This window comes from Anticarsia gemmatalis, chromosome Z (genome assembly GCF_050436995.1).
Source record: "Anticarsia gemmatalis isolate Benzon Research Colony breed Stoneville strain chromosome Z, ilAntGemm2 primary, whole genome shotgun sequence".
NCBI lineage: Eukaryota > Metazoa > Arthropoda > Insecta > Lepidoptera > Erebidae > Anticarsia > Anticarsia gemmatalis.
The window spans coordinates 10,119,117-10,136,775 of NC_134776.1; the positions used below are offsets into that span (position 1 = coordinate 10,119,117).

Consider the following 17,659-nt stretch of genomic DNA (forward strand, 5'->3'; position numbering starts at 1 on the left):
CCTACAATAATTCGAAATGATATGTCGCTTATAACTTGGAAGCCTTTTCTTGATAAGAGCAGCAAACCTCCTTGCATTATCCGAAAATAAAAACGATAGAAGAACAACCAGAACAAGAGGGCAACAAGGGGTTGAATATGGACATGTAATTTGGCTCTTCAATCACAAGGTTTCCGTGGTGTAGCGGTTAGCACGTCTGCGTTTCACGCAGAAGATCCTCGGTTCGATCCCGAGCGGAAACGTTAACGGTGTAGTCACCTTCTTTTGTTTTTTATTGTTGTTTCATACATTTCTTAACGTATACCCTTATTTTCTTTTTAATAAGATTGTAATTATACAACTTAAATAAAACAGTTGAGCCATATTTTGCCTCCCTGTAAAACAGCGTGTGGATAAAAACATTTTTGAGAACCATCTTTTCTTATTGATTCATCATAAATTTCCCATATCTTTGTTACATTTTTAATAAGATAAAAGTGAGTTTTGGAGACAGTGTAACAGCGTCTCGTCCAATTCAGCTGTTGTGTGTTGTTCTGAACTTAAATAAGCGCCACCTGTTTTGTCCTAATTTATGGGAAAACAATTGCGAGTGCATCCACCTGCAGGTTCCGATATTGTGCACTAGATAGAGTCCCCGTCTATACGCAGCTTCGTACAAGGTTTTAATGTAAGCCATTTTCGTAATACTTATTCTATTTTATATTATATTGATTCGAATCTAATTCAGATCAGTGGTTTTTTACATCCCGTCTTTACTTTCACAAAGTTTTTAATAATAGTATCCCTATTTGACGCCCTTTTTTTACTTATGAGTTATGACTAAGTAAATAAATTAATACTTGCACTAAATTAACATAAAGTAGAGTAATTCTTTGCAAGCTCTCACCCCTTACCACAACTCGTTTTGAAGTTCAGTTTTCCAGGAAGTAAATTGCTAATTTCGTAACTAACTACTTCTAAAAAGTGACCGAGTCCCTTATTTTACTTCTTTAGAGATTGAATTTTGAAATTCTTCCCGATAGAATGGTAAATTTCTAACGATGCCATGTAACGTTTGGTGCTGCCTTAACCGCAAATGTGTCGTTTAGAGTAGTATCTGATAAGAGCAGCAAATCTCCAAACATCTTCCCAAAACAAAAACGATAGAAGAAAGACCAGAAAAAGAGGGCAACAAAGGGTTGAATATGGACATGTAATTTGGCTCTTCAATCACAAGGTTTCCGTGGTGTAGCGGTTAGCACGTCTGCGTTTCACGCAGAAGATCCTCGGTTCGATCCCGAGCGGAAACAGGATAATCCAGTGTCCTTTTTGTTTTTTACTGTTGTATTTATACATTTCTCAATGTAGGTATATATCCCAACTTTATTTTTTCTAAAAAATTGTGAACAGTCGAAACCTATTTGACTGCCTCATAAAATAACATTTGAATACTATTTGTATTCAAATGTTATTTGAGTACCGTATTTTTGTTTATTGTTTGATTACTGATTTTTCATGTCTTTGTTATATCTTCCAAAAGATAAACCATCATTCTGAAGATATTTCCTTGGCTTGTAATGGGTGTTTCAGCATGTCATCCGTTTCAGCTGTTGTGTGTTGTTCTGAACTTGAATAAGCGCCACCTGTTTTGTCCTAATTTATGGGAAACCAATTGCGAGTGCATCCACCTGCAGGTTCCGATATTGTGCACTAGATAGAGTCCCCGTCTATACGCAGCTTCGTACAAGGTTTTAATGTAAGCCATTTAAGTAATACTTATTCTATTTCATATTACATTGATTCGAATATAATTCTGATCACTGGTTTTTTTTTACATCCCGTCTTCACTTTTACACAGTTTTTAATAATGTGTATTATCCCCATTTGACGCCCTTGGAAGTCGCGTTTACGAGTATGATGAACAATTTTTTTATATATGACAGTAAATTAACTAAGACTTGCACTAAATTAACATAAAGTAGAGTTATTCTATGCAAACTTTCGCCCCCTACCACAACTATTTTGGGGCTTAGTTTTCCTGGAAGTAAATTGCTAATTTCGGAACTTACTACGTCTAAAAAGTAACCGAATCCCTGCCATATAACGTTAGGTACTGCCTCAACCGAAAATGTGCCGTTTAGAGTAGTTTCTGATAAAAGCAACAATCCTCCGTACATCTTCCCAAAAGAAAACGATAGAAGTACAGCCAGAAAAAGAGGTCCATAAGGGGTTATACATGGACATGTAATTTGACTCTTGAATCACAAGGTTTCCGTAGTGTAGCGGTTAGCACGTCTGCTTCACACGCAGAAGATCCTCGGTTCGATCCCGAGCGGAAACATAAGGATGTAATCTTTTGTTTTTTTTTTTAATTTTAATATTCATGCATTTCTTTATTCTATCTTCTATAATCCCTTCAATTCATTTGCTAACATTCTCAGTAATAGATTGGGATTTCTACTGATTAACTAAAATGAAAACTTTTCATTTATTGATATTGAATACATTACAACTGCCTCTGTGGCGCAGTGGTTTAGGTCTCCACGCCACTACCATTGCGTCAAGATCTGGGTGTAGTTGTACTTTGTGTCCGTTGTTTGTATGTTTGTAAAAGTCCCCGCTACACAAGAGCAATTTTAGTGTGGGAGTTGCCTTTTTAAAAATAATTTTATCCAAATGTTGTTTTATACGGAGAAGTAATTGGATTCAATTGTTAACTATTGTAAATATATATTATACAATAACGTTATTTTTGAATAAAAAAAAAGGATATAATTCAGGAAACGTATAAAACAACAATAAAATGCAAAAGGAGGTACCTACACCGTTAACGTTTCCGCTCGGGATCGAACCGAGGATCTTCTGCGTGAAACGCAGACGTGCTAACCGCTACACCACGGAAACCTTGTGATTGAAGAGCCAAATTACATGTCCATATTCAACCCCTTGTTGCATTCTTTTTCTGGTTATTCTTCTATCGTTTTTATTTTCGGAAAATGCAAGGAGGTTTGCTGCTCTTATCAAGAAAAGGCTTCCAAGTTATAAGCGACATATCATTTCGAATTATTGTAGGTGCTCGTTGTTCCTCAACGTAGTTTATAAATAATCTCGTCATCTGAAATGGGATGTCTGTCATAAAACGGTTTGTAAATATGTACGCGGGATGTAAAAGGCCACAGATAATAAGATTCAAATCAATGTAACATAAAATAGAATAAGTATTACGAAAATGGCTTACATTAAAACCTTGTATGAAGCTGCGTATAGACGGGGACTCTATCTAGTGCGCAATATCGGAACCTGCAGGTGGATGCACTCGCAATTGGTTTCCCATAAATTAGGACAAAACAGGTGGCGCTTATTCAAGTTCAGAACAACACACAACAGCTGAAACGGATGACATGCTGAAACACCCATTACAAGCCAAGGAAATATCTTCAGAATAATGGTTTATCTTTTGGAAGATATAACAAAGACTTGCAAAATCAGTAATGAAACAATAAACAAAAATACGGTACTCAAAATCAACATTTGAATACAAATAGTATTCAAATGTTATTTTATGAGGCAGTCAAATAGGGTTCGACTGTTCACAATTTTTTTGAAAAAATAAAGTTGGGATATATATACATTGAGAAATGAATAAATATAACAGTAAAAAACAAAAAAGGACACTGGATTATCCTGTTTCCGCTCGGGATCGAACCGAGGATCTTCTGCGTGTGAAGCAGACGTGCTAACCGCTACACCACGGAAACCTTGTGATTGAAGAGTCAAATAACACTTTATGACTGAACCGCTCGCTGCCCCGTTGCCTGGTTGTTACGTTACTGTTTTTGCTTTGTGAGGCAGGATGGAGGTTTGTTGATCTTTTAAAAAACTATTATAAAATACACATAATGTGCAACCTGGATGACTTCACATTCACAGGTTACTTATTGTACCAGGATTTTAAGCACACATGGAGGGAGAAGCTGGTTGGAAATAGACATAATATTAATTTCAGATTACAAAAAGGAGATCATTCATTTTGACACTCTTTGCTTTAAGTGCCGGCCAACAAATAAAAATGGCTTGATAGAAATAGCTATTTGGAGCAATAAGTTAGTATGACACAATAGTTGTAGGATGGCATCGAACTAAGTTATACAAGTATGAAGTTTTTTTTCTAAAGAATGTCTGAAAGTGTTGGGAAACATAATATAACGATTGATATTGCTTGAACTAACTATATGAAATAATAATCATTGTGAAGTGACCGCTTTGAAGATTTATGGTCGTAGCACACGTATCAACTGGCAAAGACATCGTCACCGTATTGACTCGAGCTCATTAGTAATATTTGTATGAAATTCATTGCTATGACGGGCACTAATGTGATCGCCTTTCATCGGGGCGATATCAATAACCGGGGAGTGTCACGCGCGTTTTATATATACCATATTTTTTTATTAGCTCATTATGTGTCCCAATGCAAAAGCAACCACTCTTCCCTTTTAATAATCTCAGAATATGCACGTAATAATTGCCTCTAGGCGATAGTTAAAAGCTGTAGACGTGCGGTATTTTTATTAAGCTGTAGTAACTAAGTATATAATATACAGTTTTGCGTAACTGCACATGTCCGTTGATAACGATCAAACAAATTAGTAGCTGTCTACGTTGGCCGGGATATCGTGCTAACTGCATACTTTATAAAATTGTTAACGCTAAATGTTCACTCAATTCTTGACTGATAATTTCCAACCCTTTCGTATATTTGCTTCAATACTGCGTACATTAAAAAGTTCTTCATTACAGGAAACTATTTTATACTTAGAAAGATAATTCTGGCCGCATAGATTTTTACAAGCTATCTCTTTGTACTTGACGGAAGTGAAATAGAGACGTGTCACTTCTTAAAACAGTAAAGTAATTGCTATTCCGACAATAAATGTAATGCCTTTTGTGGGGAACCCTAAGATTTAACGTAGCACATATACAGGTATAAGTGGAACGCACACGTGCACTGCAAGGTAATACTGCGTTTAAACATAAACGTATAGAACCTTCGGAATAAATCTTAATAGAGCTCATGCGGTAGTCTAGTGAAGAATTACTTGTTTTAATTATATGCGAATACTTGTATGTCCATATTCGCACATTCAGGTTAAGAATGCGGTTAAATGCCTCATTGTTATTTATCATTTTTACATATATTTTTAACTATTCTTCGCAGTAGATTTTTAAAGAATAGTGAAGAAAAGGCTCACTGAAATAAGAGCAATTAGAAAATAAATGTTTAAGTGATTGAAAAGTGTGTTTGAGTCTAATTATAAATTTGAACACGACATTATTTTTTTTAAGGATTAGTTCGTTAAAGAGTAATGAGAGACATACCTTAGATCTTTTCCATTCGAAGTGGAAAGGAGGTGTCTGGTAATAGAAGACTGAGGACTGATTGGCGGGGAAGTCAGGGTCTTCCCAGAGCTCCCCTTTCTCCAAGCACGTCTGCTTGATGCGCTCGTAGTCTGTCATCCTAGAATAAAATACAATTACAATCAGTACGTGGGAAATTAAAACTATTATTATGACCAATATTGGCACGATTCGTTCTAAATTTATTAAATAACACTAGCTGACCCAGCAAACGTTGTTTTGCCATATAAATAAAAAAATAATGGTCACTTAGGGACATGAAAAATAGATGTCTGTCTGTCGATTCTCAGACCTACTCAATATGCTCACAAAATTTCATCAAAATCGGTCAAGCCGTTTTGGAGGAGTATGGCAACGAAAACTGTGACGCGAGAATTTTATATATTAGATTTAGCTCGCAATTTTCATCTGATTGTACTAAAGTTGTTCATAGAACAGAGTACATTTCTCGATCAATCTTCACCATATCGTCGGTGGTAACACGTTTATATACATTGTATTATGTATTCAGATTTATGCATACCTTAGTTCGCGTCAAATAAGTAAACTCATTCAATCAAATCAGGATAAATTATGCATGATCGCGTTAGGCAACTTATATAATAAGTATATATATGTAGGTATGACAAACTAACTGCCTCTGTGGCATGGTTGGTTGTGTATGCAACTACCGCGCAAGAGGTCTCGGGTTCGATTCAAAGGTCGGGCCAAAAAGTCTGTTTTCTGAGATTTTCTGTTAAAAAATTCTCAGCCCGGATTCATTGCCCGGAGTTTAGAAGTTGATGTTGGTCTTGGTGACCTCCGTGCCTCGGAGAGCCCTAAAACCTTTCACTGGTCGTGTCGGTTATCCGCCCCACAGGGCTATGAGAGTGAAGGAATAGACAGTGTAGGTACCTGTGTAATATGCACACACTTGGACATTTTAGACAAATTCCTTCACCGTTGGCTAGTTTCAATGCAACTGACCACCGTGGCCGGTTATCGGCTAGGACATTATTAAGTATATATGTTTGAAATGGGAACTACTAGGCTTTTTCCGCGACTTCGGTAACGCCACATATTCTCGTTGATAAAATGTATTAATGTACTGCCTAAATTACATGACTTGCGTGTTAAAAAAAAAAACTTTCGCGTTTATTAGTAGGTAAGTTTACAAAGTTTAGGTGCAATGACCATTTATCCCAAACATCTGTTACATTTCCACATTTCCTTTCTCTCCGGGCCCTAGAGTAGTTACGTCAGTTCCTTGTCAAACTAGTTACCGAATCACAACAGTGCTTACATTCTAAAGAACCAGTTATAATGTAGTAGATTAATAGTAAGTGTTGCCCGCGGCTTGGTTTCAGTTAATTGAGACAATTAAAGGTGTTTCTGGTTATAATATAATGTGACAAGTATGTTGGCTGTTACGTGAAATGTTATTGACTTTTTGCGTTTGAGCTGTTTAACTGTGAATACTACTGTATTATAATTAACAAGGGTTTATATAAGCAGCATGAATTATAAACTTGAACACGGGTGTTTTGTACACGGGCGAATTCTTGGCATAGTGCTTGAGGTGACCGCGCCGTAGACTTCTCACCGAAAAAAAATTGCGATCAAATATTGTTCGAGTCTGATCAACCCGTCTGAATACTTATTGCAAATCTCGTCATTTAAAACTACCTAGACTTTGTTACTTAGTAACCCCTTTGTATGTTTCTAAAGACTTTGTTGAAGGCTGACTTCTCAAAAAAAAAGAAAAACATAATATAATCATACAGTTTGAAAACTGTGAAAATTTCTGATGCTTTATTTGATTGTTCTAAACCTAGCTTCTGCTAGGCGATATCTAGGCCATATTCTATATCCTTATTTTAAATTGTGTTTTTTTTTGTATTGTGGCTGAACAAACGAACATTTCGTTTCGTTTCTTCTACTTATAGTAGTCTGAGAAACGTGTCATACAATCGTGACTTATTTGTGCTACTTCCAATTCAGTAAGCGATTCATAATGACTGTAAAAAGCCGTTAAGTATATAAAAAACCATACATCTTAAGTAATCCTGAGGCCACATTCATAAAATTGTTACTGTTTAATATTTAAAAATTTTACGAACGTTCTAGAATCCGAAATATTCACAAATCAAAATAAAATTAAAAAGGTATGTGAAATCGTAATGATTTCTATACATGTGTTTTTGTATCGGTTACCAGTCTCGTTTTTAAAAAAATGTATTACTGAATTTATAATTCAATCGATGGTTGTTCCACAAGCAGACGTGCGCATAAACTCAGTGTTAGAGAGTCTATGTTAATAGAATACTTTATTTAGACAGCAAGTAATTCCACCGAAGCATTTTATTTCTCCAGTATTCCTTATTTACTATAAGTACCTTCAATGAGTAACTCTTACTTAGGGTACGTTGGCTAACCGCCATCGTCTTGCGAAGTACACGGGTCGCCGGTCTCATCGCAATCTCACAAAAAAACATCTGTCACCAAAAGAGCGTCGTAACAAAAAAATGAACTTGTTCACCTGAACCACGAGCGTAACCACAGTTTTCTCTCATTCCAATGGAAATCTTATTGTCTGTGCCCACAATGGCAAATGCATTCTAAATGATAACGATTCAATGAGATCTCGCTTTTTGTGACATACTTTCCCGATACGAATATCTGAGCTGATGTATGGTGACTCTTGTATAATGGGTAAATAAATTATGGACAGACTATAAAAAATATACGCATAGTCGCAAACAGTAATATGTTAACTCAGTCGCATTTCAAACTAATGTTCGTTGATGGAAACATCAAAATTGCTTTCATTTGTGTACATTGAATTATTTTTATAATCAAAGACTCCTTGCAATCAAATAAAAGTAATAGATATTTAAATGTTCTTGTCACAGAAAATGAGTCTGTATACACATATTTTGGCTTTCGACTATACATTGTACATGCGTCGTTAAGCGTGTTTGTGTTTATCATTTTATGGTCTATGGTCAGTTGCGTTTATGGTCTGTGATTGCGCGATCAGCCTTTGAATTCGATTGCCGGGAGTAAGTCAGCTGGTTCTAATTTAGAATATGGGTCTTTGTTCAGCCGTAGTTAGTATTGGCAGTTTTTATTCATGGAAAAAGCCCGGTAAGTAATTCGGTTAATGTAAAAATAATTAATTAACTTGACATATATACACGCTAAAACTTATAGCCACAATAATGATTTACAACTAAATGGTTTTATAAATGAACACTGCTAATTCATTTTATGCACTAAACTTAAACAAGCAATATTATTATAGCTAGTTAAATAAATATTTATCGTACATAAAAGAGTTAATAACACTTGTCCGACGGTATAACAGAACATCGGTGCGCGTTGATGTCTTTTGACGGTAATCACCGTGACTGCACATGTTTTTCAATTTGCTCAGTAATTTTAAACGATATGTATCGTGTATCATCATATTATATTATATATTGTTCTTATGATACAATAACATTTGTATTTTAACTTGTATCCACACCCGGTTCCGCTTAACCGAATTTTTCTCGCGTTTTCGACGCTGAAACAAACAAACTTTGTTTTCTTACCTAATTATGCAAAAATACGTCCACTGATTCCAGTGAAAATTGTAACTTTACCTTAGCTCTTATAGAAAAAAAACCTATCACGAAATGTTCTAACGCGGATTAGCCGAAAACAGAAGAACGGCCATTCAAGACGTACGTATTTAGAATTTGAAAGAATTTACGTACGCAACAGGCAAAAAATCTGTATTTTATATGTCTGTTTGTCTATTCCGTTTTTCTACTAAACCGCTGAGCAGATTTGATTGAAAGAAAAAAGGGTAAAAGGGTTTTGTTAAATACCATTTTAAACTTTACCCAAACACACGCGTAAGTCAGCTCATATAGAAAAAAAACAATCACGAAAAACTTTCTAACGCGGACAGAATCACGGGCCGAAGTAATTACCAATTGACCTAATAAATAAGTAATAATTGGAACTAATCAGCTGATTATTGAGCTATCAGCATCTCGGTACCGTAGCGTTTAATTGAGCGAAAACATCTTATGTTCCGACTGTTATATGTACTAAAGAATCCGGTACTCATGTGGTGCACAGAACTGGGCTAACGGTGTTTACTGCTGTGTTTTTTAAACTAGTGTTTGGATGTAAGATGGTTAAGCAGCTGGGGCAAGGACAAGATCTATATCGGTGGTAGTTAGAAAGAAATATTATCATAGAAAAATATTTTCCGAGTAGCTTATTTTGGGATAGTTATCTTCTTTTCAGTGAAGAATTTATTTTTATTAAAGAAGAACAAAGATTTGGTGCTACAGAAATAGTTTTTATTATTGTTATTCAAGATTCTGAGAGATTCCAAGATTGCAAATGACTTTTTTGTATTTTTTGTATTGTTTGTACTCACATGATGGAACATCTATGAGACCAAAAAATTAAGTGTCACTCCGAAAGATAATCTGAATGATTGCTATGTTCGTATTCAACTACATAAAAGTATCGTCGTAAATAATATAAATCTCTAAAACTAGTACAAATGATATCAATAAATGTGCCTTACCTACATAACAGATTATTTTGTAATAAAGAAACGTGATAAATTAAGCAACTAATCGATGTGATAAAACAACGCGTATAAAAGCCTACAGTAAAACAAAAAAAAAACGTACAGCAATCGGGCTAGTTCGGGAAAGTTCGGGTGTTTTCGTGCACCGCATCACCGATGGTGATCGAGTTACAGAGAATTGCGCACACGCAGTTGCGCAATGTGTGTCAATAATGCAATATAAGTTATCAATTATAAAATGTGGTTGTAGTGAAAGCACGTGGACCCGTTTACTTAATAAAAACATTTATGTTGCGTTTGTAGACTTGTTTCTGAGGTCAACTACACTCATTCAACGTCTGGTTTCTGTTATTGGGAATTACAGTAGTTTAACTCGAAAAATTCACTGTGTTACAATGGCACAGATAAATAGTACTCTAGGCGAACGATTAAATAGCAGCCAAACTTCTGCGAATATGTGAGAAAATGCTTTTATACATCTAAAACATAATGAACGAACTTATTGAGGCAATTGATACTACACATTTAAAATATGACCTAAAATAACTTTATTAGTTACTAGGTTGATGTAAGCCTAAACAATATTATTTTCTTAACTATTAAGCTTACCATAATATTGTTTGTTTCTTGTACCTAAATTATTAATTTTCATTGCATAAAAACCTAATTTCAACTAAAAAATATTTTTTGTGATGTTCGTAACACCGTATGTTCAAAAGCGAAAATCGGTTGTTACTTTTATTGAACTGACTAATTAACGTCCAAGTAGTTGATGAAACACACTCGTTTATAACGATGTTGTTCTACATGCATTGAATAAAACTAATGAGGTCTTATTACAAAAAACTTGAATCGGGCTCTTATATAAGTTATCTATTCGAAATGATAACAGCCGATGTATAGCTAAACTAGTGGTAGTTATTTTACGTAGAAGTTTCTTTGAAAATAAGGATTTAGAATACACTTCTCTTGGACCATATTATATTGAGACGATAAGTGGCTATAGTTTTTTTAACAATCATGAAACTTTATAGGAGGCAGTTGTTTTAGTCCGGACTAGGCCGAGTCTCGTACGGTCTTTGAAGCGGTAGTTAATTATGTGGTTCAGTACTATGAATAAATTAGTAGGTAAGTACCTTTTATATTATTTATCATCGGTGTATGTTCCTTCTTTTATTTAATATCCTAATTGATATCTTCTTATAGCAAAGCTTGAGCGTCGATAAGCTAAATAATGCACTAAACACAGAGAGAGATAGATAAATCGTTGTCCGTAATAAAAATCATTTGAAAATATACATTAAAGTTTCGAGTACCGATAAGCCAAAGCTTTAACGCTGACAATAAAAGAAATGATACCAAATAAAAGTCAAGTGAGGGTAACGGATTGACCGAAGGCGACAGGTCAGTGACCTCGTGTTCAAGGAGACCAATGGTTTATTTTGCACGCGTTCGAGTAACGCGGTTTGAATATTACTTGGAGATTCACGCCGTTTGTAACGATATTGACCTGCTATCTGATTGTTCGAAACATAGTATTATATTACGTGGATATGTTTTCTTTGAACAAGTACGTACTTTTTTGTATGAAATTGTAAGTTTATTGTTTTTGATGAACAAACAATACAAAATGCCTTTAAAATTACTAAGTTTATAGTTTATGGTAATTCAAAAATGTGACAGTTTATTTATATTTTTGTAGAAGTCTGTACCCTGTCCATATACATAAACCAATTAAATGGCACTTGTATATTCTCATATCATATATACAAGTCATATATATCGTTTCAAAACCATTTTATTTTCAATTAATATCAAAACGCACATAAAACATACTCAACAAGATCGGTACACACTCGATAACCGTCTTGTATGCATAACAATCGCTAAAATTACTAACATTAAATAACTGCATTGCAAAATAAGTACAGAATACATTGATTTTAATTTGTAGAATTATGCGTCGGCTGAAGAACCAGTTCCTTCTCTTGAATAAACCGTGATTGATAATAACGCATTTTTTTAATGTGCCTTACACTATACTGTCCCATTGTTGGGCAAAGATCTTTTTCAAACTCTTTTCACCGGACGCGATCCTCGTCCATTTTTTGCCAACCAGATGGGTATAGTTACCTAGATAGGTAAGTGTCGAAATCGTCTCGCCAACGTTTGTTATTACCATATAATTATTTTTCCGAAGATGCATGACCGTAGATAGACCGAATAGCACCTTGCCTTGTCTAAGACGGGCACCCATCAATATATCAAACTTTGACAGGTGTTCTTCGTGGACTAGGCTAGGTGTTATTCGAACGGGTGCTGTAGATGGACTACCTCGATACGAACAATGAAAGTTTTTTTATAAAATTACTATGTTAATGATAACCCATAGTAATGGTATCATTGAAGCATCGTTAACGTGGATTTTCTTTAAGCGTTTAGCCATATAATGAAAGTAAAGGAAACTATAGCGTCCGGTGATGACGACCCACTTGTTCAGCTCTCCACTGCATATGTGTGGTGCAAGTGGAGGAGTACGCGGGTAAATGTGTTACTAGTGACATTGGTTACGAAGAATAACAAAAGATAACTTTAATTTTGTGTTGCGTTTCATAATTTGCTGAAGATGTTTTGGATGAATAAGACTTGGTAAATATATTTGAATCAATCTCTTTATGAACTGAGATCTAAAGTAAATAAGGCAATCATACGTCATTGGCTATCTAATCGTTTTAAATTGTATTTAATGGTGAGTGTAGTAAATAGTATTATAATGGTAAAAGCATGCATGACGGCTATGTTTTACGGTGCTGATGATTAAGCATGTAACGAACTAGTCGCAACTTAAATAAACTTTAAACTACAGCTGGTTATCTATCGCTGTCACTACCGCTTATGTCAAACACCGCTTCCTAGACCAAAGTACCGGATGCGCGACGACATGAATCGTCACCATTCATACGCGCCTGTGAACTGTTACACCTTTGTTTTTGCCTTCATTCATTGTCAAGGATTGTTCAAATACATATATCGCAACACCGTGCTTTATTTTGTACCTCTGACAAACTCATGCGCAACGACCAGTAGTTTAGTTCCATAGTTTCAAGGTCGCGACACCATTTATGCAATGTTGATGGATATTTACCAAATTGGGAATCTTTTAGTCAACATCAGTATGTATACAACTTAAAACCTGTGAACCAGGAGATTTCTAAGTTATTGTCATGTGTGGAGTCATTGTGTTTTGTATCAAGTTCGTGATTTTCGTGAGAACTGTTCGTCATTGAAGACTGCCGTGACTGTCAGGACCATGAGCGCTTTCACAACTGGCGGATATTTTTTGGTGTATATTAACAAAATGTGAGATTATGCAATAATAGATCGATATATCGTCCGTCAAGTCAACGTTCAGAGTATAGGGTTACTATGCGAGTAGAATGTATACTCGTAGTTGTAGGTGTATTAAAGCTTGCCATTAACCCAAGTTACAGACACCATTACCGTTAATCACTGGTTCAACCGCTTAAGCGGGTCAATACGAAGTTAATGAAAGGAAAAAATGTCGTGAAACCCTTATGAAATCTCCTAATTAACTCTCACTTTTAAGTGTATTTCAAGGATAACTAGTTTTTTTTTAAATCTTATCTTAGTACTCGATCAATATCGAGATCTGATTCATTTGAAAGTGCTAAGTGTATTTACAATCGGAATTAAAGTCGATAGTCAAGGACAATTATAAATTAGAAACCTATTACGAAATAAAAATAATCTCGAACATTTATGTAGATTAGATTAAGCTTAGTATCAGAACAATTAGTCTTGGCATATCTTAAACAGTTACTACTTCAGTTTTTTTCGACTTTAGTGCAATAAATCATACTTGCACGATGTTACTATTATGAGGCATACATACACGATAAATGTGTGGTTTCGGCGCAATGAACAGAGTAAATTATATTTCTACTAAAATTGGGGTACGGGCAATTTTACTTGTGTGTTAAGTGGCTAAGTTTGTGCTTAAAAGGGCCTGTCGCCGTATTCATATAATATGTCACACGGAATAATATTACGCGTTTTTTCACAGCATTTAGTCACTATAGACGTCGGACGTGGACGCTGCAACAATACAATGTTGAATAACATCGATGATGTCAAACATTTGTGTGAAATATCACGACACTTGCAGATAATCCGATACTAATGTACTTTGTGTACGCATCCACGTTCCGTATACGTCTACCGTACGTTGATACAACTAGTATAAAAGAGTTTTAAGTGCTTAGTGTTCATGTCTACAAATAAGTCTAGGTCAGACAAGATGATTAACGTCTTGCGTGCTTCCAGTCTGTATATTATAAACCTATTCTCAAATACCACCGGTAGCGCTACTTTTTACTCTAATAAGTCGAACAGGGAAGTAATAGCTGCGATGTTTTTGTTTGTTGGTAAGAAACTGTCTTTGTATGTATAGTAATTATTTTTAAAACGAATTAACACGAATTAACAACATGGAAGAATTAATTTAAAAACTCTTAATTCTTCCATGTTATTGGCCTACAATTAGTCTTCAATGGAAATATCGTCAGATAGGACAATGTAGACAATATTAAAATATTAGGCAGTTAGTGGCCTCGGGTGTAACTGAATATCCAATAATTACTAAGTCAAATTTAAAATCATAAAATAAACAATCATTCACCAGCTTGTTTGAGAAACTGACAACAAACACTAAAATAGTATACATACATTTGAGTCTGAATGTTTTGTAATAATGACACGTCACAATTGCCGTACATAATTCCGTTAGATTGACGACTCATGCAAACATATGATTATATCACGAATAAGCTCCGATTATATTTATATTTACGCTGAAGGCATATGTATGTAGGTGCAGACAAATCTAGGTTGCTAAATATCAGGAGGAAATAAAAAAAATATTTGAACTAGAGCGAATACTCGTATCCGTAATTCTATTTTTTTATACATTATTTAGGTTTATCAATAATGCCTCAAGAACCACGTTATCTACATATATTGTTGGCCCTATATAGGTCAAGCTTATTGCCAAATACTGGACACATGGGCATGTTAGCAAACTCTAGCTACTATTAAGAAAACTTATACATATAAATAGAAAACCACCAAACAGCAGACTACCTCTGCGTGGAATTCGTAAATATGAATGGGATAACCGATTTTAAACTCTCGCGACTTGTACACATTATATTTTAATACGGGTCTTAAACGCGCTTGTATACAAAATAAATAACGTATCAAAACCTTATTTATCGCGTTTAAATCCCGTTGCAGTACATTATTATATGAACGTAAGTAGGAAGATCAATGTCAAATCTAAGAAAGGCCTATAGTTAGTAGTCATTAGCTGTGTTTGTATCTGTCGTCATCGATCTATCAACAGTAGGCAGCTGAATGTGCAGGCAGCGTGTAAACAACGTCGTTAGAATGAGCAGCCAGCAGTTGCCAAGCAGTCACACTACGCACTGGACCGCGTATATAATGTTGATGATACCACAAAGATTAGTACTGTTTTGGTAATACTGGCCAGCATAGATCTTACGTTACCGGGCTATCTGCTTCCAGGGCGCGGGTTTAATAATAATTGTTTCGGACACATCTTGGTGAGTCGTTGACACGACAGAAGAAGATATCACTAACATTATTTTTACTGTACATTTCGTGCTTTTTAGGACTGTAAAGCTGATCTTGTAATCATGTTGTTACACATGCGTCAACTTAATATAATGTAGCCACAAAACGGACAGAGGACGGAGTAGTTGGTGTTCCCTAGGTTGGCTGCTGATCAAATCGTCTAAACATTTCATGAGTGTGTCGTTTATATCACCGTTTATTTTTTGTAAAAAAAACTATCATAATTTATAACACCTGTGTAGATTAATACATATTATTAGGTCATAAAAGTGTTTCAGACGGTGTTATATGATCAACCTAGACTCCTAATACGTCTAGGAACAAAACTAGAAAATAAAAGAAACTTTATCTAGTCTGTGCGATCGTAAGATTAGCATTATGCATAAAAGTGAAGTTTAGTGAAATTAAAGACGGGCTGAATTATTTTTAAATTCTAAAACGGTGTACTTTTTACGTAATAATATACATATAAAAAGAGTAAGTTAGAAATTATTGTAAATTCTAGCCACGCTTTCATAACGTGATTGTTTGAAAAATTACCACATTCAATTTTAAGAAGTGTCTCGGTCTAGATAATTTTCTATTACATATTCTTCACGAAGTAGACTGTTTTAGTTTCAGTCAGTCTAAATTCCTTTTCGATAATGTGTGTCTGAATTTCAGTGGCCATTAACATCGATACTTGACCTCAATATAAGTTTCAGAAGCTATCAAGATTGCGTTAAACCAATAAAACATGTAGACTAGTAGGATCAGAAAGCGTGCTTAAACGTTTGTTACTCAATCACTTCGAAACGGCTGAACTGAATCCGGTGAAACTTGCAACAATCGGTGACTCACGAGCCGGATCACACTCAGATATTGCACTCACGAACACTTGCACTTAGAACTTATCCCGCTATCGAATCTGGTTTTAGATAACTTCAACACAGGCGCAGCCGATGGCCAAAACTAGTTTGTTTAGATTTCTAATATTGTATTTTCGAATTACGTTAGTCTTACAATAATGAGACATCTAAGAATAATCAAACATATGAACAAAATGTTATCAAAATAATAAAAGACATAGCAGCATGTGATTGCAACCAGTTCTTAAATTATTGCAAAAATGACGTCACGGTCATTTTATAATCCTACCCTCTCACTATAAAGCATTAAAAGCGCCATTATAAATAAAATGATTTTGTTGCTTCGACACGGTACTAGATTAAGAAATTGTTCTTACAATGTACATAAGTAAATATAGCAAACTTAAAACCCAGTAGTTGACTAACTCGGTCGGGCCGTAAAAGTGGTTTATTACTCAACCGGTTTGACCCGTACCACTATGAAAAAAGTTACTAAAAGAAGAGAAAAAAACACTAAAGCTATAATTTATGTTAATAAGAAATAAGTAAAGAGTGTGAAACTAACCTGGATAGAACATGAATATAATCACAACACTAATAACCGCGCTTCGTCGCACGCGCATACAAGATGGAGTCTATCGCGGTACTGACCGCCCCCGCCCCGCGGCGCCTGCCCCGCCACACGCAGCCTGCGCGAGAGTGCATAAGCTAGCGGAAAACTCCTATCTTTTACATCTCATACTAATTACCTGTATCGTCGCTCAAATGGAGTTATACGAGTAGGATCTACTTTACCAATATTCTTGGTGTAGTTGTACAATTTGACCGATCGTATGGTGTTATTCATGTAATAGCTTGGAGTTATTATACCAAAACTTCTACAGTAAATAGGTTCCGCGTGGTCAAACCAATATTGGTGATGAATTTATAAAAGAGCGTAATCATAGATTTTTAACGCCATAAATTTTGTTTTGTACGGTAATTCGTACTATTAGGTAATTCGTACTTAAAAATCTGCATTTCGGAAGTTTGAAATCGCTACGTGTCGTACTAGAGCATAGGTGTTATGATCTGGACTCGGCATATAAATGTTGCACTAATTATCGTGATATTCTTATTGTTATTACTACCCTTAATTGCCGTAGTCTTAAATAACTGTAGTAGT

General features: G+C 35.2%; 1 protein-coding gene and 5 non-coding genes across 6 annotated transcripts in view; 3 read left to right on the forward strand and 3 right to left on the reverse strand.

Moving 5' to 3' along the window:
- CalpC (calpain C) overlaps nt 1-17,172 on the reverse strand; it is a 41,665-nt gene extending 24,493 nt beyond the window's left edge. Inside the window, exons 1-2 of the mRNA XM_076134890.1 lie at nt 17,060-17,172; nt 5,359-5,497 (exon numbers count right to left, since the gene is read on the reverse strand). Of these exons, the coding sequence (XP_075991005.1) occupies nt 5,359-5,496 (138 nt within the window). The 5' untranslated portion in view covers nt 5,497; nt 17,060-17,172. The remainder of the gene's footprint in view (nt 1-5,358; nt 5,498-17,059) is intronic.
- TRNAE-UUC (transfer RNA glutamic acid (anticodon UUC)) lies at nt 170-242 on the forward strand. The gene has a single exon. It is a non-coding gene; the product is annotated as a tRNA-Glu (tRNA).
- On the forward strand, nt 1,217-1,289 carry TRNAE-UUC (transfer RNA glutamic acid (anticodon UUC)). The gene has a single exon. It is a non-coding gene; the product is annotated as a tRNA-Glu (tRNA).
- On the forward strand, nt 2,248-2,320 carry TRNAV-CAC (transfer RNA valine (anticodon CAC)). The gene has a single exon. It is a non-coding gene; the product is annotated as a tRNA-Val (tRNA).
- On the reverse strand, nt 2,811-2,883 carry TRNAE-UUC (transfer RNA glutamic acid (anticodon UUC)). Its single transcript has one exon. It is a non-coding gene; the product is annotated as a tRNA-Glu (tRNA).
- TRNAV-CAC (transfer RNA valine (anticodon CAC)) lies at nt 3,665-3,737 on the reverse strand. Its single transcript has one exon. It is a non-coding gene; the product is annotated as a tRNA-Val (tRNA).
- Nucleotides 17,173-17,659: the final 487 nt, after the last annotated feature.